The 26,374-nt window shown below is 41.2% G+C and overlaps 1 protein-coding gene across 2 annotated transcripts in view; it reads left to right on the forward strand.

The window, feature by feature from the left end:
* The window catches only part of PTPRB (protein tyrosine phosphatase receptor type B), a 106,568-nt gene extending 86,341 nt beyond the window's left edge, over positions 1–20,227 (forward strand). For both annotated transcript variants that reach the window (XM_040990070.1, XM_040990074.1), the window contains 13 exons: positions 1,377–1,483; positions 3,100–3,199; positions 4,392–4,475; positions 4,566–4,583; positions 4,701–4,782; positions 5,351–5,441; positions 6,288–6,364; positions 8,254–8,388; positions 9,328–9,450; positions 9,611–9,774; positions 12,210–12,345; positions 16,523–16,643; positions 19,265–20,227. In XM_040990070.1, the coding sequence (XP_040846004.1) occupies positions 1,377–1,483; positions 3,100–3,199; positions 4,392–4,475; positions 4,566–4,583; positions 4,701–4,782; positions 5,351–5,441; positions 6,288–6,364; positions 8,254–8,388; positions 9,328–9,450; positions 9,611–9,774; positions 12,210–12,345; positions 16,523–16,643; positions 19,265–19,287 (1,261 nt within the window). In that variant the 3' untranslated portion in view covers positions 19,288–20,227. The remainder of the gene's footprint in view (positions 1–1,376; positions 1,484–3,099; positions 3,200–4,391; positions 4,476–4,565; positions 4,584–4,700; positions 4,783–5,350; positions 5,442–6,287; positions 6,365–8,253; positions 8,389–9,327; positions 9,451–9,610; positions 9,775–12,209; positions 12,346–16,522; positions 16,644–19,264) is intronic.
* The last annotated feature ends 6,147 nt before the right edge of the window (positions 20,228–26,374 follow it).

Here is a 26,374-nt window from a genome sequence, read left to right on the forward strand (position 1 = left end):
TGATGTTTATGTTATAATTTCTGTGCTTACCAAGAACATGCTGATGTTGTTCCATTCAATTGTTTTATTTTACAGATGAGGAAATTGAGGCATAAGAACCGTAGGGAATCATTCAAATGATCAGAAACAGAGCAGGAGCTAAACCTCTGATCCTGTCTTGATCATCTCTCCAACAGGGATCATTGTTTTGAACACAAAACTAAGAGAAAATGAGAGAAAGAGATGAGCACTGGGGGTCAGAAAATAGAAAGGTTTTCTCTCACCAACTTCCTCTGTGATCCTGGAGAAGATGCAGACTCTCCTTAGGCTTCAGGTTCCAAGGCTCCAATATAATCAGTTTTCTTAGTATTTTGAAAATTTTGATGATCACATGGAACCATCTCTGTAAAAGTCCATCTGCACTTTATAAGTTACCGTACAAATACAAGAAGCTGTAGTAAACAGAGACACTTCTCTCATTCCCAATGGACTGTAGCATATTAATACAAATGGACCCTTCCCTATGGTCCATTTCACCTGCTGGACATTTCACAGCGAATTTCCAACAACAGTCAGTTATTCCTGGTGCTATTTCTAACTAGGAAGGATATGTTAAAAGTAGAAATTAAAGATAATAGTTGATCAGTCTCGTCTTGAATTCATTTTACAAGATTGCACTTGATCCTGGATATGAACTAGAAAGAGGAGACAAAGGGTCAGAACCATTTGGCTTGTCCTCATGTGGCTGCAGCATCATCACAGGACATGGCCAGAGGTAACTTCAGGTTAATCAAGTACACACTGCTGTAAAGATAAAAAGAATCTTTCATTTACTTTCTCCTGATTTAACACTAGGAAAGTCCCTCTATATAAACTAATACTTTATCAGTAAAACTACAGTAAGAAAATCATGAAGTGAGAAACAACTCACCAAGTCACCCATCCCTATCTTTAAATTACAGCTCCTACAGTTTCCTTGCGAGTTTCCTGTTCAGCCTGTTTATCTGTTACCTGTTCCCTCCTCCACTACCACAACCCTGCCAATAACCGGGAGCTCTCAACAGCTCCGAGCAGCTTGTGCTCTACAACTTGATCTTTGTAACCCCCTTCCTCCCTGTGACTTTAGGAGAATATAACCTCTGGGATGGTAAGAACTGTGTCTTGTAACTCCAGGTCCTAGAACAGAGCCTGGAACTCAGCAGAGGCTCAGCAAAGAGCTGATGAGCAAAGCAATGAGTGAATGCAGGATTTCAGATCTACAGGATTGCATAATTCATTCCCACCCAACAGGCACAATGATCTTCATGCTGTTTCTCTATGAACACATTTTTTTTTTCAAGAAGATTTACTGTGCTTAGCCACAAATTTGCACTTAAATAAATTGGTTTCCTTTTTAGAATCAGCATTCGGGCTTTTACCCAGCTGTTTGATGAGGACCTTAAGGAATTTACGAAGCCGCTCTATTCAGACACATTTTTTTCTTTGCCTATCACCACTGAGTCAGGTAAGACCAGCCTTTGCATCCACCCATATGTCATGCTGGCCACAAGGTCACCCGCAAGAACTGCTGAAAACAGAACTGATGACAAGGCTGCAGGGGGAAGGGACGTTGATTTTCATTTGGAATTTAATCTCCATGTAATCATGGATTGGCGTGGATTAGAAGGACTGCACTCCTTCTATGGAAAAACAGACTGGACAGGGATTAATATAAACAGGAGAAAACACAAGATCTTTTTTTCCATTAAAAATGAAGTGTTGTTTAAACAGAGAGTGAAAAAAAACATTAAAAACCAAGAGCCTGCACAGGGCAAAATGTCAGTGAATGCAGAAGACGTTTAATTATGTATGGAAATACATAGATGTATAACACTGAATGGAAGAAAAACCAGAAGAAAAAAAATACCAAAGCATTAATGATGAGGAAATAGTGGAATGACATGTGCTTTTTCTTTCCTCCTCATATTATATGTTGTTCTAGAGATTCTTATTATGTTTGCCCATTTTACGTGTTTTCCTTAAAAGTGTTCACTCAAGAGGCTTTCCCTAAATTTATGAAAGAAAATTTTCTAGTGTGTTAACAGGAGAGTCTGAGCAGTAAAAGAGGATAAATAATTGCTAGTCACCACCTTGGGGATTTAACAAAGAATAATTTATCCAGTTTGCACTTCAACCTTTAAAGTAGATGCTAATATTACTCCCTTTGAAAGGTGAAAACCTAAGATACCAAAAGGTTAAGTAACTTGCCCAGGTGGGTTCAGATGAAACTGGTACTTTTTGCCAAAGTGTGGAACATCTGAACTGCACTGTCTATAATATTCCCATCATATTCAGAATAGCATCATTCTCATCATCTTATTGCTTGACATAGTTGTCTATCCCAGCCTTGCCCTGTGGTCAGTGACCTGCAATGTGTGGTTTCTTGGCCTGGGAAAAGTTCTTCTCTATAAACAAAACATACTTCCACACTACCTAACAAAGATGACTCAGCCTCACAAAGCTTCCTATTTATGCCAAATACAAAGATAATCTTCCCCATTTCAAACAAAGAGCAATCAGAACACAGTTAAGAGGATTAAGATGTGTTTCCAAGTAGAAGCTTTGTAAACATTAATCCTTTCCTAATTGAAACAGTATCATGCAATAAAAATTATATGTGGTCCAGTAAAGGAATATAGTAAACATACACTTTTTTAAAAAAAGCAAGATGGAGTCAACTAATCTAAAATCTAAAATGTAATGCTAAAAGTGAGCCACATAGTATACCTGAATTCATGTGATAAATCAGCAACAGTTTTAGCACGTAGGAATAAGTCATTGTGACCTGGGTCCAGAACATGGTCCTCTTGATATAACACCAAAAGACCACACGTTTATGACTTAGCTTATATGAGCTGTCCAGAGTGGATAGATCTATAGATACAGGGAACAGTTTAGGGGCAGCCAGGAGTTGGAGCAAGGGTGGGGAGTAGATAAGGAAAATGTAAGGAGTTTCTCTTTGTGGGGTGATAAAATTGTTTTGAAACTGATTGTATGGATATTCGTAAAGCTCTGTGACCATATTAAAAACCACACTCATTTGCCTACCTGGGTTTGTCATTTCCATTTGGATTCTTACAGAGCCTCTGTTTGGAGTTATTGAAGGTGTGAGTGCTGGTCTGTTTTTAATCGGCATGCTGGTGGCTCTTGTTGCCTTTTTCATCTGCAGACAGAAAGTGAAGTGAGTACAAAGATCTCTGCTAATAGGGGCCTACCATTCTAAAGATGCAACTGGAAAAAAAAAAGGTCTTTTTGCCAAAAAAAAAAGTAAGAAAAGACATTAATTTAATTTTGTCAATAACGTGTAAGTCAGGACTGGGCATTTGGCACAGCAGTGAAGTCACTTATTTGGTATGCCTGCATCCCGTATTGGCGTGCTGGGTTCAAGTCCCGGGTCCTCCACTGTTCATCCAGTTTCCCGTTCATGTGCCTCTCTGGATGGTACAGTGATGTCTCAGGTGTTTAGGTCCCTGCTACCCACATTGCAGGGCCAGGTGGAGTTCCACGGTCCTAACTTCTGTCTAGTCCACCCCTGTCATTGTGAACATTTGGGGAGTACACTTTTGGGTAGAAGGTCTTCTCCAAATTCTCTCCCATCCTCTTTCTGTCTCTCTCCCTGTCTCCCTTTCTTTCTTTGCCTTTCAGATAAAGTGATAATAAATATGTTTTTTACAGTTTTTCCATCAAACCTCAAAACTGTCTCACTCTTCTTCAACTTCTTTCTATAACTTTGATTAATTTGTCCCTTACCAAATGATCCAAGCAATGGAGGGACTATCTCTTCCTTTGAATGTGAAATAACTCCTTCTGTATAGGAGAAAACAGTTTTGTATTTCATAGCCTCAAGAAGACAGTGAGATTTGCAACATGTGTGCCCATGGGCTTTTCCAGAGAATCCCGAAAAGAGTGTTTGGTGTCACCATGTTGGGACTCGCATCTGTCATCCTGTTTTAAGACGGGACCAGAGAGAGCCCAGCAGCATGTGGCCCCACTTCTGCACCCCCTTCTCTAAGTGAATGTTTTAAATTTGGCATTTTGTCTTCTCTCTCGCAGTCATGTCTGGCATCTGAGGTTTTCGGTTTTGTCAGGGAAAGTTTTATTGAGAGTGTGGGAAGTGATTGTAACCCATAGCCAAAAACCAGAAGACACATCTTTAGGTATTTCACAGATCCATTTGTAAGTGGGGGGAAGAGCGACTTCTTATGCTTTGCCTCCCCTTGCCTCACCCCACACAGAAGATGTTGACTGAGTGCAAGTCCACATGCACACTGAAAAATCTGTATTTGCACAACCACGCACAGCCTTGCCATATAGGGGAGAACTTGTCCAAAGGAAGTCTGATTCAAGTGAAAACCTTCTCCTTTGCATTGCAGCCATGGTCGAGAAAGACCCTCCGCCCGCCTGAGCATTCGGAGGGATAGGCCCTTGTCTGTGCACTTGAACCTGGGCCAGAAAGGGTAAGAGCGTGTTTTCCTTCTGTGGTTTACTGACAGTGTTACAGGACACTCGCTAACCTGGTCTTTCTTCTTCTTTTGGCTTCTTCACAGAAACCGGAAAACATCCTGGTAAGACAGAGATCTCATTAATTACTTTATGATCTGCTTTGGGAATACAGACTGGCCAGGGCATTTTCCCCTTTCCTCAGTAACTTTCTTTTCTTTCTGTTTCATGTTTAATTACAGCCCAATAAGAGTAAATCAGTTTGAAGGACATTTTATGAAGCTGCAGGCTGATTCCAACTACCTTCTGTCCAAGGAATATGAGGTATAACTGAGACACGGTGAAGCGCTCGTATTCCTGACTTTGGTGGAATTTTCTTCTTTGGAACCATAGGTTCATTAAGTGTAAGAGGACATTCGCTAGGGTCTCCGTGAAACTATTCCTTATACCTGAGACCACTCCTTATGCAGAATACCATCTCATCGCAGGGATAATTAGAACTCCAGAATGTAACATAAAACAAAGTGCTACCTAGCACAGATAAGAACGAATTGGCAAACTTCCACTGCAAACCCAGTATCTTCAATGATTCAACCTAGCCATTTGTTTAACTGGGAGATAGTGTGGTTTGGTAAGAGGTCCCAGCCTTTGACTTTGATTTCCAGCTTTGCCACTGACATGTTCTGCAGCAATTTAGTGGTCCTGACTGAACCTCCCCTGTGCCTTAACATACTGTGATGGTGGTGCTCAGAGCTAATGCATGCCCAACACTATGCATTCCAGCTGTAACAGCAAATATTTGGATTTTTATTATATGTTTCACGAAGAGTATGTGGCTTGATTGAGAACCATTCCTTACTCTCCACTTGCCAATTTACTTTTTGCCTAATAGGACTTAAAAGATGTGGGTCGTAACCAGCCCTGTGACATTGCACTCTTGCCGGAGAATAGAGGGAAAAATCGATACAACAATATTCTGCCTTGTAAGTTATTGTGTTGGAATTTGTAATACTGCCTTTCTCTAGCCATGTCTGTTCTTTTCCAGAAATAAAATGGGGCTAGAGAAATAGACTAGGACTGCACATGGTTTGTAGAGGCCTCCTGTGTTGCTTCCCACACAATTCAACTGTTTCCCTTTGGAGGCTAAGAGCAATAAGGACCCCCAACAGCAAGGGCTCTGGCACCAAGCTGACCTAAGCTTTGGTCAGAATGTCTCTGGTTAACTATTCCTACAGAAATTATCTTTACCCCATTAAGTGAATAGTAAGAAGTAGTCTTGTGGATTTATACATTTCAGCAGTGAAATGGAACTGTCCACTGCATCAGCATGTATCATAATGTTTCAAAATAATAATAAATAAAAGTACAGGACACTGGGACTGTCTCATAGCAGGTTAAGCTGCCACTCAGGATGTCAGCATCCCATATGGGAATACTAGTTCTAGTCTCAATTGTTCTGCTGCCAGTCCAGCTTCCTGCTGCTGTGCTGGGAAGGTAGTAGTAGCAGTAGGTCCTTGCCACCCAGCTGGTAAACAGTATGGGGCTCCTGTCTCCTGATTATGTCTGCCCCACACCTGATTATTTCAGGCATTTGGGGAGTGAATCAGCAGATTAAAAAAAATCTCTCTCAAATCAAACATAAAACTGAAAGCATAAATGAGGCTTCCTGTTGTCTCATGCGTGACTGTGTATGGGTCACCTATGCACCGTATGTTAAGTTAGTCATTCTGTATGAGCCTTATCAGTAAAAAAGAAAAACAAGGCAAGGTATCATCTAATAACACACATCCCAAGATCCAGCAAAAATCCCTTCATCTACTTTCTTCCAGATGATGCCTCTCGAGTGAAGCTGTCCAATGTGGATGATGATCCTTGCTCAGACTACATCAATGCCAGCTACATCCCTGTAAGTTAACCATGAGGCCCTGGTGCCTGGGAAGAAGCTTTGATGGGCAGCCACCATGGGGATGCCTCTCTGTCTGCCTTCACTTTTCTCAGATCTGAAATATTGGTGGGTTTTTCAAAAGACCATACCTGATTGCTATAAGACACAGAATATCCACTTCAATCACTGCTAAGCCTTATTTTTCACCATGGCTATAATCACATAAAAATTAAAGTAAGGACACATTTTTAGTTGTTTTCTCTCAGTAGTCCTTAGCCAAGGTAAGAGCTCCCTGAAGAAAATGGTCTTCCACTGCCCAGGCTACCTCTTTAGGGAAGCTGATCACCTTCCATTTAGGTTTTCCAAAAACATCATGAAAGCACAACTCAAAGGTTGTATCCAACCTTTAGGCTCTAACTCTGGCTAGCATCTTACCAGTTTCCTATGGCACACTACAGGCCAGGTCAATTCAGGTTTAAATCCCATCTCTGCACCATGCTGACTCTGTGACCCTGCACAACTTGTGTCTAGTTCCTTCTCTGAAAATTAAAGATAATCAGATATACCTGAAACCACTAATTCCTTAAATATTTATTGAGTGCCTGTCAGTCAAACATCGAGCTGTTTAGAGTAACAGGATCAGATAGGATTCTGACCCTTAAGGAACTTTTAGAACAGTTGAGGCATCAGGAAATGAGAAACCAACACTTCCATCAGCTTCATCTGAAGATCTTATTAGAGTTAACATCCTAGGGAGTGGGCATTGTGGCACAGCACATTAAGCCACTGCTTAGGATACCTGCACCCCAAATCAGAGGGCCTTGCCACTCGGCTTCCAATCCAGCTTCCTGCTAATGCCTCTGGAAAGATAGCAGACACCTCAAGGCTTGGGTCTCTTCTACTCACGTGGAAGGCACAGATGAAATTCTAAGTCCCTGGCTTCAGGTTGGCCCTGGTTAACTGCAGGCATTTGGAGAGTGAACCAGTAGATGGAAGAGCTGTATCCCCTTTACCCACACAGCTTTTCACGTAGATGATAAACATTTTTGAAATACACATTCTAATTCATAAGGGGCTAAGGCTGGGTCTGGCATCCTACATTGCTGTCAAGTTGCCTGAGCATCTCAGTGTGCTAGTCTGAAGACCACACTAGGTTGTCACATAATTAATATCTAGGTGTAGGCTGTCACCCAACAGAGAGACAGATGAAGGAGGACTCAGGCAGCAGCTCATTGCAAAGCAAAGGATTAGAGAGAGCAGAGGCAGTATTATAACGGGCAAAAGCCAGATGACATAACACAGACATCATGAAAAGCAAGAAAGGGCCTCCACTAAGATTTACAAGTAACATTTTGCTGCTGGAGTATAAAATGAGGGAGACAACATATCTTAACCCATATACCTGTGGATAGGATTAAATGAGCGTTGTGGAAATCCTGACCCACTGCACATTGCGTGGTCAGTGTTCTCAGCAAACAGTGGCTTCTCTGCCACCGAGCTTCCCTCACATGACCTCTCTTATTAAATTATCCTAATGTTAATTACCCCCAAATGACTGCAACGAGCAACTAGAGAAAAGCCTGATGGAAATCACTCTCATACCGACCACACGCACACGCATGCACACACAGACACAGCACAGCAACGCTGACGAGAAGTGATCTGTAGATCTCTGCAGTGTCCTTTTCTGCCTTTTACAAAAGATCCGGCCTGGTAAGAGGGAGCGTGCCTTTGACAACAGTCTGATGTCTGGCCTTCCTGCTCCTGAGCCTTGGAACCTGGGTAGGCTCCTTTTTCTCAGGCCCTGGCCCAGCCAAGCCCCCCACATGGCCTGATTTGCAGAGCCGACTTTGTTTACAGCTCTGAAGAGGCCCATTGTTTCTGACCTTTGTACTGTAAATTCCCCACAGGGCAACAATTTTAGAAGAGAATACATTGCCACTCAGGGACCGCTTCCTGGCACCAAAGATGACTTCTGGAAAATGGCGTGGGAGCAGAATGTTCACAACATTGTCATGGTGACGCAGTGTGTGGAGAAGGGCCGGGTGAGTCAACAGCCTTCCCAACATCCCCGTGGGATTCTACCCCACCATACGATGTAAAACCCCACAAAACCAAGTTGGGATCACCTGAGACTATGATGAGGGAGTGAAGCTGCTCATTGAAAGGAGACGCTAGCAGTAAATCTAGGAGCTGTCCCGCTGTGATTGTTTGTTGAAGGTGTTTCCAATTGAGGACTGGGTTACTGAAAGATTACCTGGCTCCATTATACAGGTGTGGCCATGCAGAGACCCTGCCAGAGTCCAGGGGTTCGTCCCTGCTCTCAGGAAAGAGATGAGCCTTGGGCAATGTCAACAAACACAAAATCAAAGAGCCCTCCATGCTAATGAAACAAACCTCATGTAATGCGCTCAGAATCCTTTGCTCTATACAGTTATCCAAGGATTAAAATAGATTACACATAAGAGCTCAGTGTCTTTGCTCAGTAAATGTTCATACTCTTGTTTGTCCTGCTTCTGCACATAGAAACGGCGAGCTTAGCTAAATGCCCTGGCATCACCCAGATCTCCTGGCACATGGCCCAGGCTGGAAGAACGATAGAGAAATAGGAACGAAACAGGGCTAGGAAGGCAAGTGAGATCTTCAGAACAACAGATTGTAGCCACAGTATGTCTGCATGTGGATCTGGAAAGCTAAGGAAGTCAATTTAAAAATCCTCAAATCTCCAGCCATGAAACAGTGTGCCTGCAAGGTGAATGAATCCCAGATGCCCAGAGAGCGGTTCCTTATGAGCTGTCTCCCCTTCACTTGGCACAGCAGCCCAGCTGCAGCATAGAGCCTGAGCAGGTTCACAGTCAGTGGCAAAGTTGCTTTAGCGGCTGATCCTGCCTTTGTAACTCCAGCAGGCTTGACAAGGAGGGACAGTGCGGCTTGGCGAAGGACTCATGTTTCCAGGCTCACTGTTTTTCTCTGTCCTCTCCTAGGTGAAGTGTGACCATTACTGGCCAGTGGACCAGGATTCCCTCTATTACGGGGACCTTATCCTGCAGATGATCTCAGAGTCTGTGCTACCTGAGTGGACCATCCGGGAGTTTAAGATATGCAGTGTACGTTGCTCTGCTCAACTTCATTGAACACCCCGGCTTGGAAACATGGAGCTTCATGAAATCCATGTGTGCAGGCCGTCCTGCAGTTTCAGCCCCTAGATGACCATTTGGAAGGCCCATGGTGGTCCTCCTTCTTATGCGCCATTCTCCCATCTTATAGGAGGAACAGCTTGACGCACACAGACTCATCCGCCACTTTCACTACACAGTGTGGCCAGACCACGGAGTCCCCGAGACCACCCAGTCCCTGATCCAGTTTGTGAGAACTGTCAGGGACTATATCAGCAGGAGCCCGGGTGCCGGACCCACCGTGGTGCACTGCAGGTAACTGGTGACCTGAGAGACAGTAAAATGGCAGTGCAAAGTGGGTTGTGCCCTACAGTTTGACCAAAGGTTTAAGCTGGGGGAGTCAGCTGGGTGAAGCCTTTTTCTCCTCCCAACTGACCTGCCCTGCCACCAGGGTACTCTATCACATTCCTTCCCCTCGTCTCCAACCTCACTCTTCTTCTCTGGCTTCTTTCCCACCTTTTTCAGCTCTCACACCTCTCACCTTCTCATTTCTCACCCCCCTCTCACATAGTTTCCCATTGTATGAAATGCAAAGCCCTAAGTGATTTCCTATGCCCCCCCCCCGACCTTCCATCCAAGTTCCCTACAACCCCCTCCCTCCCTAGCCTGCAAGGTGACTCAACAAGTTTATTCCAGCCTTTTGACATGTTTGCTCTGCATAATGGCTTCATCTCTCTCATCTTATATGAGCTTCACTCACCTTCAGTACCCTTATTCTTGTGGTTGGCATTTGCACAGTAACTTGAGTCACTTCAGTGCAGACACCCACATCCTGATCTGAACCCTGGTTCCACTCACGCTTTCAGTTTCCTGTTAACGCGCGCCCTGGGAGGAAGCAGGTGATGGCTGCACTGCATTAGTCCCTGATACCCAGGTAGGAGGTGGGAGCCTGAGATATTAGATAAGTTCCTGTGTCCAAGCTTCAGCCTGGCCTAACCTGGCTGCTGAGGGCATTTCAGGAGAGAACTAACAAATGGGATATCTCTTTGCCTTTCCCAACTTGCTTCCCTGTCCTCTGTCTTCCTGTCAAATAAAATGAAAACAAATTAAAAAAATTTTTTTTGGAAGATCCTCATTCTAAACTTCCTTTCAGGACTGGTAGCGTATCTTCACCACGTATGCTGCTTAAACAACACACTACAGACAGGGTAATTTGCGAACAATTTTAGGGATTCAGGAAGCTGAAAGGTCCAAGAGCAAGGCAGCAGCAGATTCAGTGCCTATTAGGTGCCCAGTTTCTGCTTCCAAACTCGTGCCTTGTTTTTTCATGCTTCAAAGAGAACAAAGATTGTGTGCCCACTTAAGGACCCAGTTAATTCTGCCTAGCTCCTTTATAAGGCACTAATCTCATCTCTAAGAATGGAGTCCACTTGGCTAATAATCTCTTTGAGACCCTACTTCTTTATATTATTGTACAAGGTTTGATTTTCAACATGAGTTCAGGCAGGGACGCAAACCTTCAAACCACAGCCTAGCACTTGCCATCTGTAGCACCCAATTCTGCTTTTAAGTTCCTCTCTTGACTTTCTTTGCTTCAGACAGTCTTCCCATAAAATCAACCTAACAAGCAATCTCTCTCTGGGGAGCCTGGTGTTTAGCTAATTAATGTTTGCAGCAACACTTTGATAGCCCTAACTGAATGGCACTAATAAATAAAGAGCAGGGAATTGCTACACTAAGGGAAATGTCAAGTGTACTCATTTGCTCCCAATCAGCCCAGCACCCTAGGAGCCCTGCTTTTATATGTCATTGGAACCCTGATGCTTCTCATAGAAATGGGAAGCACTCAAGAGCTTCCTTGCTTTCTTAAGAATGACAGACATTTCCATCCAGGAATATCAGTGAACTTGTCTTCTTTGTCTTACAATTATGTGCATCAAAAATCCCCAGATTACACAATCGCTTTAAGGGGTAATTGGGGAAAGTTGAAGTATTCATTCCAAGTTTTAAGAAAGCTCTCTTCACATGCACAATGATGTTAACAAAGGAAAAACTAAAATCAATCTCATTGCCTCTCAGTGAAGAATGGAGTACCAACTAGTCTCTAACTCTACAAAATACTTAAGTTAAATTAAGTCTACAGGGAGCATACATTTAGTCTAGCAGTTAAGGTGCCTGTATCCTATACCTGGGTTCAATTCCTGGTCCAGTTTCCTGACCCCAGTTTCCTGCCTAAACACACCCTGGGAGATGGTAGTGATGGCTTAGGTAAGTGGCTTCCTGCCACTCAATGTGGAAGACTTGCACCATGTTTCCAGCCTCTACCTGTCCCAGTCCTAGCCATTGCAGGTTTCAGAGCAGTAAGCAAGGAAATGAGATCATTCTTTCCCCCTCTTCCACTTTTCTCCACTCCTCTGGCTGATGTAAAAAATAATGTAAGAAGGGAAATTAGATCTACATGTAACCACATGGATAAATCTAGAAACACAGCAGTGAGCTGAAAAGCTGGCCAAAGTCTAAATAATAGATATCATTGTTTGGTAAATCTTTAACTCATCAACTATATTGTTTATAGACTCATGTGTACATGGAAGAAGTATAAAAATATGTGTTGACGTGAAATGTATTCTCCCCCCCCCCCAACCCCCATAGTTTGGAAGGAACAAAGAAAGACTATATAGTTTCTGGATGCAAACCTAAGAGGCAAGTTTCATTTAAAGACACAATTCTCATTTTCCATTGTTCCCTAGTGCTGGAGTGGGTAGGACTGGAACCTTTATTGCACTGGACCGAATCCTCCAGCAACTGGACTCCAAAGACTCTGTGGACATTTATGGAGCAGTGCACGACCTGAGACTTCACCGGGTTCACATGGTCCAGACCGAAGTAAGTGTGATCAGCCGAAGGACACAAATCACTCCCTTTAAGCAGAACTAAATAGAAATATTTTCTAGCACTTGTTCTTTTCAGTCAAATTTCAGCAACTCTGAAGATGTAAGTCTTTATCTTTACAAAGTTTGTTGCCCAGTTCAAGAAAGAATTCATTTAGGCAGTAGGAAGGTGCATTGATTTTTTTTTTATCAGTGCATTTATCCACAAGGGGAATGGCTAGGACAGCCCATCTTGGAGATAATTTTAATATAGGCTGGTGGATGAGATCAGGAGCATCAATAGGGAAAAGGAAGAAGATTCCAATCTCTCCTCTCCCTTGGCTCTGCCCCCCTCTACCAGCATCCCCACCCCCCATCACTGGAAGCAACAGGGAGTATTTCATCAATTATGAAAGCAGATGCCTCCCTTTTGCAGCCCTTTGACATTAGCAGGGCACCTTTGAACATATTATCCCATTCAGTTTTCATAATAACCAAATAAGAGAGTAATACATCCTAACTCCAAACTAGACAACGGAGGTCCACAGTCGACGCTAAGCTCATAGCCGTGATGTGACTGAGTGGGCTTGAACCCGTTCTCAAGAATCTTGGGTCTACTGCATGACGCTATTGGAATATTTCAAAGTAAATCCTCCTTCCATTAGTTCAGTCTTAAATACTTCCCTATCTCACAGATAATGTTGTGGGGGAATTTGATGTGAAAGTGTCAACAGTCTTGTTTCTTGTCTCACACAAGCAAAGAATTTTCATGCAGATAATCTCAGTGTGCAAAGTGAGATCTTTTTTAAGAGAAAGTGATAGAGACAGGAGCGAGAGAATCATAGTGACAGGAGGGGGTTTTAAGGGAGGAAAGGCCCAAGAAAACAGTGGAAGTGGTATCTTTTATGCAGCATCTCAGGGAGGGGGAGAAATGGACCAAAGAGTAGAAAAGAAAGAAAAATATGGCGGGGGGGAAAGGGGGCGGGACTCATTCACAATAGACAGTAAGGTCTAGCACCTTGTTCAGAACAAAAATGACATCAGAGGGGTGTGACTGTGGCTTCCTCCTCCCATTCTGATAAGCTGACAGTAAGTCAGAAATGGGATTAGGATGAGCTATTTCTCCTTGCTTTTGTTTTTGTGATTGGCAACAACTCTGGTGGAAATTGACATTCTGATTTTGTGTCCATCCCTCTCTCAAGCTTCCCATGACACATACTACCTCCCTTTCAGCTTTTTTAGTCTTTTTAAGATTTCCAAAGACTAGATGCACTTTTATGTTATCTATATCATATGAAATGTCCTACTTAGCTGCTCAAATTCTTGTTAGTTTGTCTCTGCCGAAAAAGTGAACATAGTGACAATGGAGGGGAGACCTGATAAAGTCCTTTTTAATACCGTTTTTGCTACATCGCATGGGATCTGATATTTTTGTTTTTGTTTTTAATTTCATTTCTCCAAAAACTTTTACCCTACTAATTTCTTCAGTGACACATAGTTCAAACAGTAGCATCGCTTTCCTCAGGAAGGCTTTTGATTTTCTTTTTAGTTTATTTAGTAATATATTGATTATTCAGTAGCATATTATTTAACTTCATGTTATTGTGAAACTTTTATGGCTGTTCCTGTTGTTAGTTTGGGTTCATGGCTTTTCATTTAAGACAAAGTATAGTAACTGTGTAATAGAAACTATCATAACCAGTGGTAAAGATGCAGTGCAATATGCAAGTCTACTTCCAAACCAAAGATGGACTTCCAAAGAAACTGTTAAATATATCTTGACAATAGAGCACTGGACTCTCTGCCATTGTCCATACCTACAGTGTAAGGTTACACTTACATGGCAGAATGATGGACATGAGGTTGTTTTTGAAGGACTCTACTACTGCACTAATATAGGGGAAATCAGTGAGGGGAGGAGATTTGGGACGGGGGTGAGGGAAGGGGAAATTCCAGAGCCTACGGAACCACATTGTAAAATAATAATAACAATAATAAAATACAGTTTAAAAAAAGTGAACCTAGCGGGTTCCTAGCTTTCTCTTCTCTGTGAAGCTTCTTATACAATCCATCTTCCATTTATCAATCTTACACATCTTTGTTCATGCCTGCCATTCTACTAAACTATGCGCTTAGAGATAATGAATGACTATTAAGTATAATCCTCTGGAAATGATCCTGTACTATAAATATTGGAGAAATTGAATGGAGCTAAATGTGTTGACACCAAGCTAAGACTGTTTCAATGAACAAAACATACTCTTTTATGATCTTAAGTTCATATGCTAGACTTGATCTACTTCTCACTAGGAAAAAAGTGAGGACCTCATTAACAATATGATAGTTTTAGTAGTAATCATTTTCAAAGGGACATTCTGTTGGGAAAATAATTCATATTTAAGGCAAGGCAAATTAATGGATATTAAGTAGTTTCAACACCCAGGGTGGATAATTGTTGAATAGTTTATGAAGAGACCATACCATAGATGTACTAGAATTCATTCATGGCTTAGCTTTAAGATCCCAAAGTAATTTTACTATTCTAGAACTGGAAATATGAGTTCATTTTTGAGTAACGAGATAGGTAGGTGTTCGTCTGTAGTTTAGTGGATCACTTTTAAAATGCTTTTGTAAAAAAGAGCCTATTTTATATTAACATTATTCTCAGGACAGTACCTTCCTGAAATTTTCAAGATTGAAGTGATATAAAATACTCATGAGCAAGTCTGTGAATGAAAAGCCAAGATTAATTAAGATAGACCTCATTCTAATTGACTTGCCTTTTTAAACATGTCATAATTTGTTGATTATCCCAGACCTAAAGCCCATGAATAGATAATTGTAATCATTTCCAATCTGGGACAATGGCCAGTACCATGCAAAAAAAAAAAAATACATCCTTGTCTACATTTAAAAGTTGATACAGTTCTATCTTCTGTATCAATTTTAAAAAATACATTAAGGCTGACTACACTGATCACTTGAACTTGGAATCCAGAACTATTTTTCAATGCCCACCTAATTGACATTAGCAGGAAGCCTTCTGTCATTCAATAGACAGAAGATGTTGGTAAGAGAGCATGGGCTCCTTGTTCTGCAGATGGATAAAAAGAGACAGCAAGAAGTCTTGAAATTTCAGCCAAACCCAGTCAGAGTTTCAGTGCAGATTCACTCACCATTGCATGATGTTGCTTCCCTCTCAGCCTCCTCACTCCTGGCACTCTGAGCGTGCTAGCTATGCCCTGGAGAGGAGCCCAAGACTAAGGGCTAAGGCCATACCACAGAATTCCAGGTCAGAGCTGCTTCAGAGCTCAAGCAGCAGGAAGGAAGAGGGTCAGATGCTCAAGTCTGTGTGTCCAGGTCTGAAGACACTGTTGTTGGTGGGGGTCTTTATGGTGGATCTGTGGTTCTAACTCTGTGGAGCTAACTCGTTGACAGGTAGATGTTCTTCAAAAGCAGTTAATACCCACAGAGCTGACAGGTGCATCTGAACTCACTACGCAACTCTAGTTCTTTGCAATCAACATCTTTGAGATTCTTCTGTGTGCTGGCTTGGATGCAGAGAGAACAGGCATCAGTGGGACACTAACCCTGCATTCAAATAGCTGACAGTCTCATTGGGTTTATCGTGCACATCTCTTTTTTTTTTTTTCTTGCTAAATTCTCAAAACAAAGAGAACAAGACAACAGAGTATGCAGTTGAATTGTTTTATCATTCAGTAATGTAATGAAATTAAGATTCCATCTTTAAAACCTAGTATAGGTGAAATGAAGGTGAACACTTGAATTCTTAGTCCTGTTACTTTGCTGTGTAATTACTTAACAACTGAGGCTCAGTTTGTATATCAACTCCATGACCTTTTGGAAATCATTAAGTGAGACACTTTATTTAATGTGCATAGCATGTTATTTGTCATTCACTCACCAATTTAATTTAAAGGAACCGGACACTGTTCCAGGGGACTCAGAATATTCTGGATACAAATGTATGCATGTTAACAGGCAGAGAAACCCCACTCTCTGCCTGTTACCTTTGCAGCAGTAATTTAAAAAGCACTCCTGCTTTTACATACCAGAGACCATCAGTGAAGCAACAACCAAAATCTTAGTTAACTACAGAGAATCCATCACTGACTCTTCTGCAGAGAGAAAGCAAAGGGCCCTACCCTGACATGTCTCCTGTCTTCCCACAGTGCCAGTATGTGTATTTACATCAATGCATAAGAGATGTCCTCAGAGCCAGAAAGCTACGAAGTGAACAGGAAAATCCCTTGTTTCCAATTTACGAAAATGTGAATCCGGAGTACCACCGAGGTAAGAACATATCCACTAACTTGCAATGCAGCCACCGGGAAGCCATCACGAAGCTCTTCCAACGTCATCCTATTCATGTCTTCTTGCACCCAGATAGTGGCAACAGGGAACAGAAGCCACGTGGGGAGAAGGCTCCCTCACTGAAGCAGCTGCTCCATTTGGCATCTTTCCCTCAGCCTTGCATCCCCCTTACTGAGGTCTTCCTTAATGCTTCTGTTCCAAAAACTGTGCTTCACTACCAGGGACAAGCTTTGAAATCATAACTGGGAGTTCAAAATACAAAATACAAAATCCTCTTGCAAAAAAAAAAAAAACGCATATCTTGACAGTCAAAATAGCAGAAGCCTTAAAATGTTCTTATCTTGAGACCCAAAATAAGATTTTTCTTTTACAATCATAAAAACAAGCATGAAATTTTTCCTAATTAAAAGCTTTAGTGAAAAATTCTAACTTTAACAATACAAAACTAAGCCCACCGTAGTGCGTTGTTAGTAGAATACAGTGCAGAGGCTGAGAAAGACAGTTTTGATGGTATTACAGTAACAGTGCTGCTCTTATAAACAACAAAAGCAGGACATAAAACAGGCAATTCATAGAAGAAAAAGAAAAGAACTGTATTCATGAATAATAGAAAAATATGGTTTTTGTACATCTTATATATTTTCTAAATTTTCTAGAGCTTACAAGAGATACTTTTAAATGTTGTTACTTATCTTAAGAAGCAGAGAGAGAGATGATAAAGATATGGATAAAGAACTCCTATGCCCTGACCTATTCCCAAATGCTTAAAGAGTTCAGGATTGAGGTGAAGCCAGGAGCTTGGAATTCCATCCGGGTCTCCTACATGAGAAGCAGGAAGACAAGTATTTGAGCCATTCCCTGCTGTTTCCTCGTGTTTGCATTAGACGGAAATTGGAATTAGGGAGTTGGAGGTTTGTGGCACTTGAACAGGCACTTGGATGAGGGCAGAGAAGTTCTTACCAGCATTTTAACTGTTAGATCAAACATTTTTCCAATGAAAATAAAAGTATAAAACATTTAAAACCCTTGTTGAGCAATAATTAATAGATACGTGGCTGGTGTGTGAGTTGGGCCCCTGCTTGTGATGCCAGTATTCTATATCATTGTGACAGCTGAAGTCCCAGCTACTCTGTTTCCGATCCAGCTTTCTGCTAATGTGCTTTGGAAGGTACTGAAAGGTAAATTAAGTATTTAGGTCCCTATGAGACCCTGATGGTATTCCAAGCTCCTGGCTTTAACCTGGCCCAGGTCTGACTGTTGTAGCCATTTGGCAGGGGGATGGGGAGAAATCAGCAAATGTGTGTGTGTGTTGCTCTACCTTATCAATAAATATGTAAATCTCTAAAATAATAATTTTTAAAAATCAATTGATAAAAGGGTCTCCATGCCTCTTCCTATTTTGAAACATCATTAAGACACACGTTATCACATAGGCTAGTTGCAGCTGTGAGGGTACACAACATTGCACATTGAGTTACCCATTTCTGCCAAACAAATTAACACCAGATTGAGTGGGTTCCTTCATTATTCACCCTCTCACAGTTTCAGTAAGTCATGGATTCTGGAGAGCCTTTCCTAGATGGTTCTGGCCCAGGTCCCCCTCGGGGCTGCTTGCAACACTCTGGTTGGGCTGCTGTTTATCTAAAGTCTTGGTGGAGACCAGAGGACTCCTTTCACTACCGTTTCCTCATCCATCTGCTGGTAGGAGCCCTCCGTTCCTTCCCTGTGGTCCGATCTTAACTCGGATAATTTTCTCTGACAAGCATTATTTCAGAACTGCACTGTCTTCATTTCCATGACTTTCAGTGGACAGTGTCTGTGGCTGTTTCTGTCCTCTGAATTCTATGCAAGGGAATTTCAAGAAGTTCATGGAAAAATGGAATGTAAAGCTAAGCTTATTTTTGGTGCAAAAAAAATGTTGATTCCATGCAAGTTTGTTCACAATTTGCATTTCCCATGGAATTTTTGAAGAACCTTCTTGTAGCCACCCACCTAGCCAGCTCGTTAAATAATTAATAATCTGTAAGGCACACAGGACTATATTTAGAGAATCCTTTGCAAGTCAGATCACCCCTTTGTGATATAAACCATTACCCCTTAATTTATTTGTACAGTAAATGGTGGTTTTGGCACATCAGATTCTTTAAGGAACTCCAGGGAGGAAAAAAGTATGGGAGGATCATGCAGATTCCTTTGTCTTTTTTTGATTTATTTGCGAATCCTTTTATATTAATCTGTAGAGGAAGCTATACCGGGGGGTATACCATGGGATAGAAAAAGATAGCCATCAGACTCCCCTAAAAGCTGAAACTAACTAGCATCAACAAGCCATTTATCTCTGTGTTATTCTGCCTCCCTGGGCCAATGGCTTCATTTGTGAAAACAGAAGCGGTGGCCAACCTACTAGGACCTTCCCAATCTGATTATCTCTGTTTCTAAACAGTATGACCTGGCCCCCAAAGGGACAGTCTCATCCTAAGCCTCAGTCTCATACTGAGCCTTCCTTACTCCTGCAGGTGTCTCCCACTTGCAAGTTTGATAAACAGAACAAGTCTGATACCCGCTACTTCTGCATCTAATTACTTCATCCTTCCTTCCAGATGCAGTCTATGCAAGGCATTGAGAGTGCGCCAAAGATTTCATGGATGAAAATTATTCACTGTGTGATTTAAAACACAAAACAAGAGAACCAGCCTGCTCCATGCCCTACAGAGGTCCCAGTTATTTCTGTTGATACTATGTATAATTTATTAATCTGGAGAATTTTAAAGAATTTATGTAATTTAAAGGTAACTGATGTTATTGTACATAGCTGTATTTTGTAGTTACTTCTGTAAATATGTATTTTTTTCATAATGCTTAATGTTAAGCTTTATATAATACTATTTTTGCACACTAAAGTATTCAAGAACTTGTTCTGCATAAATGAATCCAACCTTGTGTCTGGAGGTGGTTGCACAGACAATCTTTGGAGCGTGTTTGTTACCTGTCTTGATATTCACTGGAGAGCATAAGGGCCAGAGTGAGTGGTGAACTTCACGGCATCACTGCCCTGTGAGTCTCAAGAACCAAAGGCGATCTGTTTGCTACTAGAACATAAATGGGATGAGAGGGAGGAAAGTAGAATTAGGCAGCACAGAGCTGAGCGGAGTGGTTCTGCCTTACCCTCATTGCTCTGGCTTTGTTCTACTGCCAAAATGGGCAGCTCAAGAGCAGTGAAACTTGGAGTGCAAACCCAGACTGCAGGGTTGAGGGTACTGATGGAGAATGATCCAAAGAGCGGCGGTGAATGAAGAATGCCATCTGCGCTCCTGGTCAGGGGTCTCACAAAGTCCCCTGGCAGTGATGAGAGCATGTTCCACTGGTTTCTCAGTGTGGAGTGTGGGCATGCACACGGGGAGTGCAACGCACGTGTTGGTTTATGCTCATACGCTAGTCTGTCTTGTGTCCTTGGTCTGCATTCCCGCAAGTTCCCTTCATGACTGTCACGCTTGGTTTCCCTCTCAGAAGATGATAGCGGCAGATTCTGCTCCTAATTAAAGGTCGCAAAGGAAATATTTTTATAGAAATGTCTCAACATCATACACGATCAATTTAAAAACAAATAGCAAACAAAAATTCAGTGTTCCTTACTTCAGAATTTTCTAAAATGCTTTTTCTTTAGTAAAAACAATGCGTTAACAATGTGGCCAGAGAAAGTTACATTTAATATATACAAAAGCACTACATACTCCCCCAAGTATTTGTGTCTTCTTTTCGATATGAAAATCTCAATGAAAGTGGTCACTGCCCACATCGAATCCAGTTCTAAGACTCTTCCTGGGGAAGATTCAGAAACCATCAGCAGGGAATGTTCATGACCAAAGAGCTAGACATGCATGTCTTTTCCTCCCAATGACTTTTTCATTGACCTCAGTTTCATTTGTACAAAGACTGCATTTCTTTTCGAAGTCTCCATTTTTCTACATGTCATAGAACCCTAAAGGTAACACTCATTTAATGAAAATGTATTTGGCACAGGAGTAGAGCATCAGCCATACCTGAGATAATTAGGTGTTTATAATTATATAACCCTAGATCCACTCTAGGAAAATTCCCAGTGTTATTTGAAGTTTACTTTAAAAAAATTTTTTTAACTGGAAATATAGCTCAGAATGAAGGTGAAAAGTTATTCAGAGGTTTCAAGTTTTCACAGCTTTGATTGAACTCCGTGCCCTTGTGAAATGACAGGTGCTGGACTTTCTCATTAGAGAACTTTCTACACAGCCAGAGAGCCTTCTAGAAAGGAAAAGGGATGTTAAATGTGGCAGATGAACCACGAAGGAGAAAACATAGGTCAGAGGTGTAGTGAGGCATAGTGTCCACTAGGAATCACCTTTTCTATACCAAGAAAGAAAACCATTTTTATCCACAGCTGCAAAGCACATGTTTAACTGTGCAAAGCACATGAATATCTATACAATAGCTGCATTCCTGATTCTTCATCCACTCAAAAACTTACAGGAAAGTGCCTGCAGCTTGGGTAGACACTGATTTCTACTCATACAAAGAAAATGTGTCATAATGATAAAGTTATGATTAGTGTTACTGTTTTCAATTGAGCTTAAAAGAGAGCATCAGCAAGGAAACGAACTAACCAAGTCAGTCTAGGATAGAAGCAGTCTTCCACAGGCCAGACACTGCCAAGTGCCAAGGCTGCTTCAGCAGCAAACCGCTGGGTGTGAACAAGAGAGCAATCTCCGCACACACCAAGAAGGAAAACCGAAGAACCCCCACACACTGGTGACAGCAAATATCACTCAAATTCTATGACAACATCTGGGGCAGAATCAGAATTATGGAAATGAACACAACAAGAGAAAATTGTGCATTCTTTCAGTCTAAGACAGGAAATAGTTAGCCCTACTCTACATCTAATTTTAAATCTCCTTAGCAACAAATATTTTACTGTTTCCTCTAGCTCCCAGAAGAACTAAATACAAAATATTGTGATCTCTTCCTTACATTTAAGAGGGGGAGAAAAAAGGTTTCTGTGACATACAGCTCAGGAGGATGTTATCTTCGTTTAATTGCCTCATATGCTATGTCTTGATAAACACTCCATTGCCTATCTGTGCACCTGTGTGGTACTCTTCAATCACCAGGCTTCAAAGTGCTTTTGAGCTTCATGTCTTTGAATTCACATCTTGCATCTTAATAATTATTTATCCCAGTTCTTTGTAATTAACTCCTTTAGTCTCCCCCTCATTAAATCAACTCTGTGTTAATATTCTGTTGTTTAGAATGCAGTCAGTTGCTCAGCTCTTGAATCAGGTTTTTCTCAAAGGCTTGTCTCTGTCCCAGCTTGCACGTATTTGTCCCAGGCAATTCCACACCTTTTAACACTCCCAAGTCCCACAATTTCACTACTTGCCCCCTTTCTCTGTTGAATGTGTCTGCTTTGCCAGTTCATCTTATTTCTTTATACCCATTAATATAATTTCATAGCTTCCATAGTATAAAAAAGATGACCTTGGTTTCATTTTTCATACAAATATGGTTATAGCACTTACATTTTGGGGAAATTTTATTTGGGAGGTTCTTTAATGAATGTAATTTGGGGAAAGAGCCAAAAGGGACAGCAGATAATAACTTGAAACCACTGAGCAGATGTCCAGGCATACAGAAATAGATATCACATCTTTCACTTCACACTGGTTCTCTTGCCTTCATGTCTACAGCTCCAGCTTCTTATGTTAAACATTCTCCCTTAGAATTCTTTGATGCTGGAAATCATAAAGCTAGGTTTGTATGACAACAAATGACACTATCTGAGCCTCAATGCTACAGTGCTGTAAGGTTTTAGTTCAGTCTGTTGGCCAGACCAAGCCTGACCTAGTTAAGACCAATAGGTAATACACTGCTTGCATGTGGTATCAGTTTAAGGGGTTTCCCAGTTTCACTTCATTGAGGAAACATTATCCAAGAGAAAGTGGCAAGAAAGAATGACTAATTCTCTTCCAAATCACAGTGAGTAGGCCCTAAGCCTACCTCATTCCTAAAGAGGCAAAGTGGAAAATGCCCTTGTTTGCCCAAATGCATTTTGATTCTCTGAGTATTTTTAACATGAGATTCAGAATCACACCATATATTCAAAGCATGTTTCATATCAAAGCAAAATCTTTAAACTATGACTGCAGAATGCAAGCAAAAAAAGGAGTAAAGGGAAATATTTGAAACAGGGAATCTAATCATATCAGGAAGATAAAACAGCATGTCTTGTCTGGCCAGACAGTTCTTAGAAAATGTTGTCATTTATTTATTTCCATTAAGACACATTGTCTTTCAGTTCGGCTATGATGGCCAGATTATTTAGCTGATTTAGCAATTGAATTGATTCATTTAGCTTTGTGAATTAAGCGGGTGTCTGAATAAATTTACCAGGTTTGGCGTTCTGGATGTGCTGCCTTATATTCTTGACTACTTTGAAAATGTTTGGCCATTTTAGTTAAAATGCAGGATAACATTTGATGCAGCCATGATAACAGCAAAAATCTGTTCTATTCTAAAAATGCTTCTAGCGATGAAAATATTTTTGGCTAAAAGAATACTCTTGACATGTAGGGAGGCTCCTTCAGAATAAATGTATGCATTTTTTAAGATTGTCTGTATACATTTATTAAATAAGGAAATTGCTATGGAATGGTCCTAAGTAAAGGTTTATGTATGCTGAAAAGAAAAGATCTATTAACACACTTACCAAAGATTATTTATATAACCTCTATGCCAATGCACATGGTCTTATATAAGACAATAAAGTAAGTTATTCAAAACTGTGAATAATATCAGACAAGTGCAATGTGTCCCTTCTAGAATAATCACAAGAGTGGTTAGTTATGGCTGCTTTCTGCTTTAAGTAATTTCTTTTAAGAAATATACCCTCACCCTAAGAGCAAGATTTAGGTTTTGTTTAGGATGTTGTGTTTTAATAACTGTGTGCATAGATAAGTATCCCATCAAGAAAGGAACACGTGGGATGTTGGTGTTAGCTGCTGGTGGCAGAGTTGGACAGTGTTGTATCTGTAAGTTGGTGGGCAGGTCTGCATTAGTCTTCGTGAAATTTCCTGGTCTCAGCCATGTGGACAGGAGCTTACACTAAGATCTTTAAGATCGCTTTTGACTTCTTCAAGGACATGGGCTAAGTCTTTAATCTATTCATTGCTCCTACCTTGTAGAAATTCTTTCACAGCTAGTAGACAGTCCACACATACTTTTCAAGTGGAAATTGCTCCTGGCCTGATACTCAGGATATCAGGTAGCGTTCAGGAGTACTACTGTTGATGGGGGGTCATCTGGCTGTTCCTAGATTTGCATGAGGCATAAATAAATAATGTAAATTATTCCAGCAATATGATTTATTATGTTCTATAATAGAGCACTTTTATATTTTTTATTTCATTTATACTTTCTCTGAAAATCTGACAGTTGGTGATCCTAGTTTTATTTTTATGATAGGATCTACCCTTATTATGTTTCTAACCAATTCTCTTTGAACCAACAAACTCTATTAATCTATTTAAGTTATGTATTTGCTTGAATATTTTCATATTTGTAATGGTGCCCCAAAAAACCTATATAGTACTTTGCACACATTCTCATAATATAAGAATAAAACTATTGTTTGAAGAAGAGTGTCCTGTCTTCTGTTCACCTGGTCCTCATTTATCAATTTGTGTCAGCCTCCTGCTCAGGACAAAGGTCGAAAGTGACTGATTTTAAACAAGAAAAATCTTGCAGGCCATTATCCTGAAGCACATGGATCTTAGCCTTTAGTCCTCTAAGTGCTGACTTCATTACCCAGAGTATTCTGTACATATAAAAGACCTGCCACTGGACCATCTCCCGCTAAATTCTTGTTTTCAGTTCTACAGTTTATTAGTGACCAAATGTCATCGCTTCCCGACTGTGATGGTGTCGCTCAGTAGCCCTTCTCTGGCTAGATGGTCGTGAGCCCCTCAGATACTTCTTATGGCAGCAGACAGTTTGGCATTTGGTAAAGAACTTCAGTACCTACTTCTGGATTACTACTTTGCCCTTTTGCCTTTTTCTTTTTTTTTTTTTTAAGATTTATTTATATTTATTGGTAACGCAGATTTAGAGAGAGCAGAAAGAAGGGGAGAAACAGAGAAAAATCTGGCCACTGGTTCACTCCCCAAATGACCTCAGTGGCTGGAGCTGAGCTGATCTGAAACTCAGAGCAAGGAGTTTCTTCCAGGTCTCCCATGAAGGAGCAGTATCCCAAGGCTTGGGCCATTCTCTACTGTTTTCCCAGGCCACAAGCAGGAAGCTGCATGGGAAGTGGAACAGCTAGGACATGAACCAGTGCCCACATAGCATCCTGACACAAGGAAGGTAAGGATTTAACTGTTGGCAACCGCACTGAGCCCTGGACATGGTTTAAGAAAGAAACATTCATAATATAAAGGTAGAATGCAGGTCTGAATAATAGAGAAAACCATGGAGAAACTTGTCTGCAAAGGAGGAATTAGTAAGTATTTACCTCCTCACCAGAAGGCTTAAATCCAAAGGCCGTGCCCAACCCCATACCTTCTAAGGAACATTTTGCCATGATGCTGGAAGATTATTGATGAGGGCTGAGCTTTGCTTGTTCCTGGCCTTCATGGGCCAGACTCTCTCCTTTGACCCAAACCTGACTCAGATTCCTCCAAGTCCCTACCCAGAGTAGGATTCTCATATTCAGGATTTGTTCTCTGTCTCTGTTGATTCCAATGTAAAGTCAGCTCAATGGAAACTCTGTACCTGATCTTCTTAGATACCTTATCGCCATGACCTACCTTCCCTAAGAATTCTCTTACCCCTGATGCCTCCTCTTGGGAAGTTCTATGAGTGACCTCCCTCAGGAATGATGCTCCTTTGTGCCATGAAGATCCACTTGTGAAGACCACTCGCTCTCTCCCAATGCAAGACTGTATTATAGCTGTTGTCATGGGTCCTCTTAAAAGTCTAACTAGCTGTCTTTAGTAACCAGTGTCATGAATAATTTCTGTTTGAACACTTGTGACAATGCAAGAACATTTGGTAAATTATCTGAGTATTAACACTGCTTTCCTCTTTGTTCCTGCAACTCTGGCTTCAGGGAGAAATTTGGCATCTGTTTTACTCTTGAAAAAAGAACTAGCAATGATTTCTTGTCTCTAGTCTTGCTGTAAGTCATTGATGGCCAAAAGTTTCTGTGTCTTAGGACATGCCAGTAAAAATAAACAAAAAAGACAACATAAGTAGAGAAACAAAGAGCATTAAGAGTGGAGAAGTTCAGAAGCAGGGAACATCCCTAAATCTAGGCAACCACTGCTAAAGAGATAAACAACTGTCTACCTTCCAAGAATGATGTATCATCGGTAAACAAGGACAAATGGGACAGAAGGGACAGGAGGGATCCTTGCTTTATTGTTCAACCTTTGGTGGAAGGCTCTGAGGAGACGATGAATAACAAAAGTGAAGGTGACAACTGAGATCTGAAAAGGCAATTAGGAGCCTTAGATCTCTGGCAGTAGCAGAGGATTTTCAAATCTAAGCCAGAAAGAAGACATTCTAAGTCCTGCTTGAAGTGCCACGAGAGGACAGATGTCTCTGGAGCAGCCTGAAAATTGTCACATGTTGACAGAATCTTTTGTTTTTTTCTTATTGATATAGCAAGTTCATTGGAAATA

Source organism: Ochotona curzoniae, unplaced genomic scaffold (genome assembly GCF_017591425.1).
Source record: "Ochotona curzoniae isolate NIBS_2020 unplaced genomic scaffold, NIBS_Ocur_1.0 contig_1014, whole genome shotgun sequence".
Lineage (NCBI taxonomy): Eukaryota > Metazoa > Chordata > Mammalia > Lagomorpha > Ochotonidae > Ochotona > Ochotona curzoniae.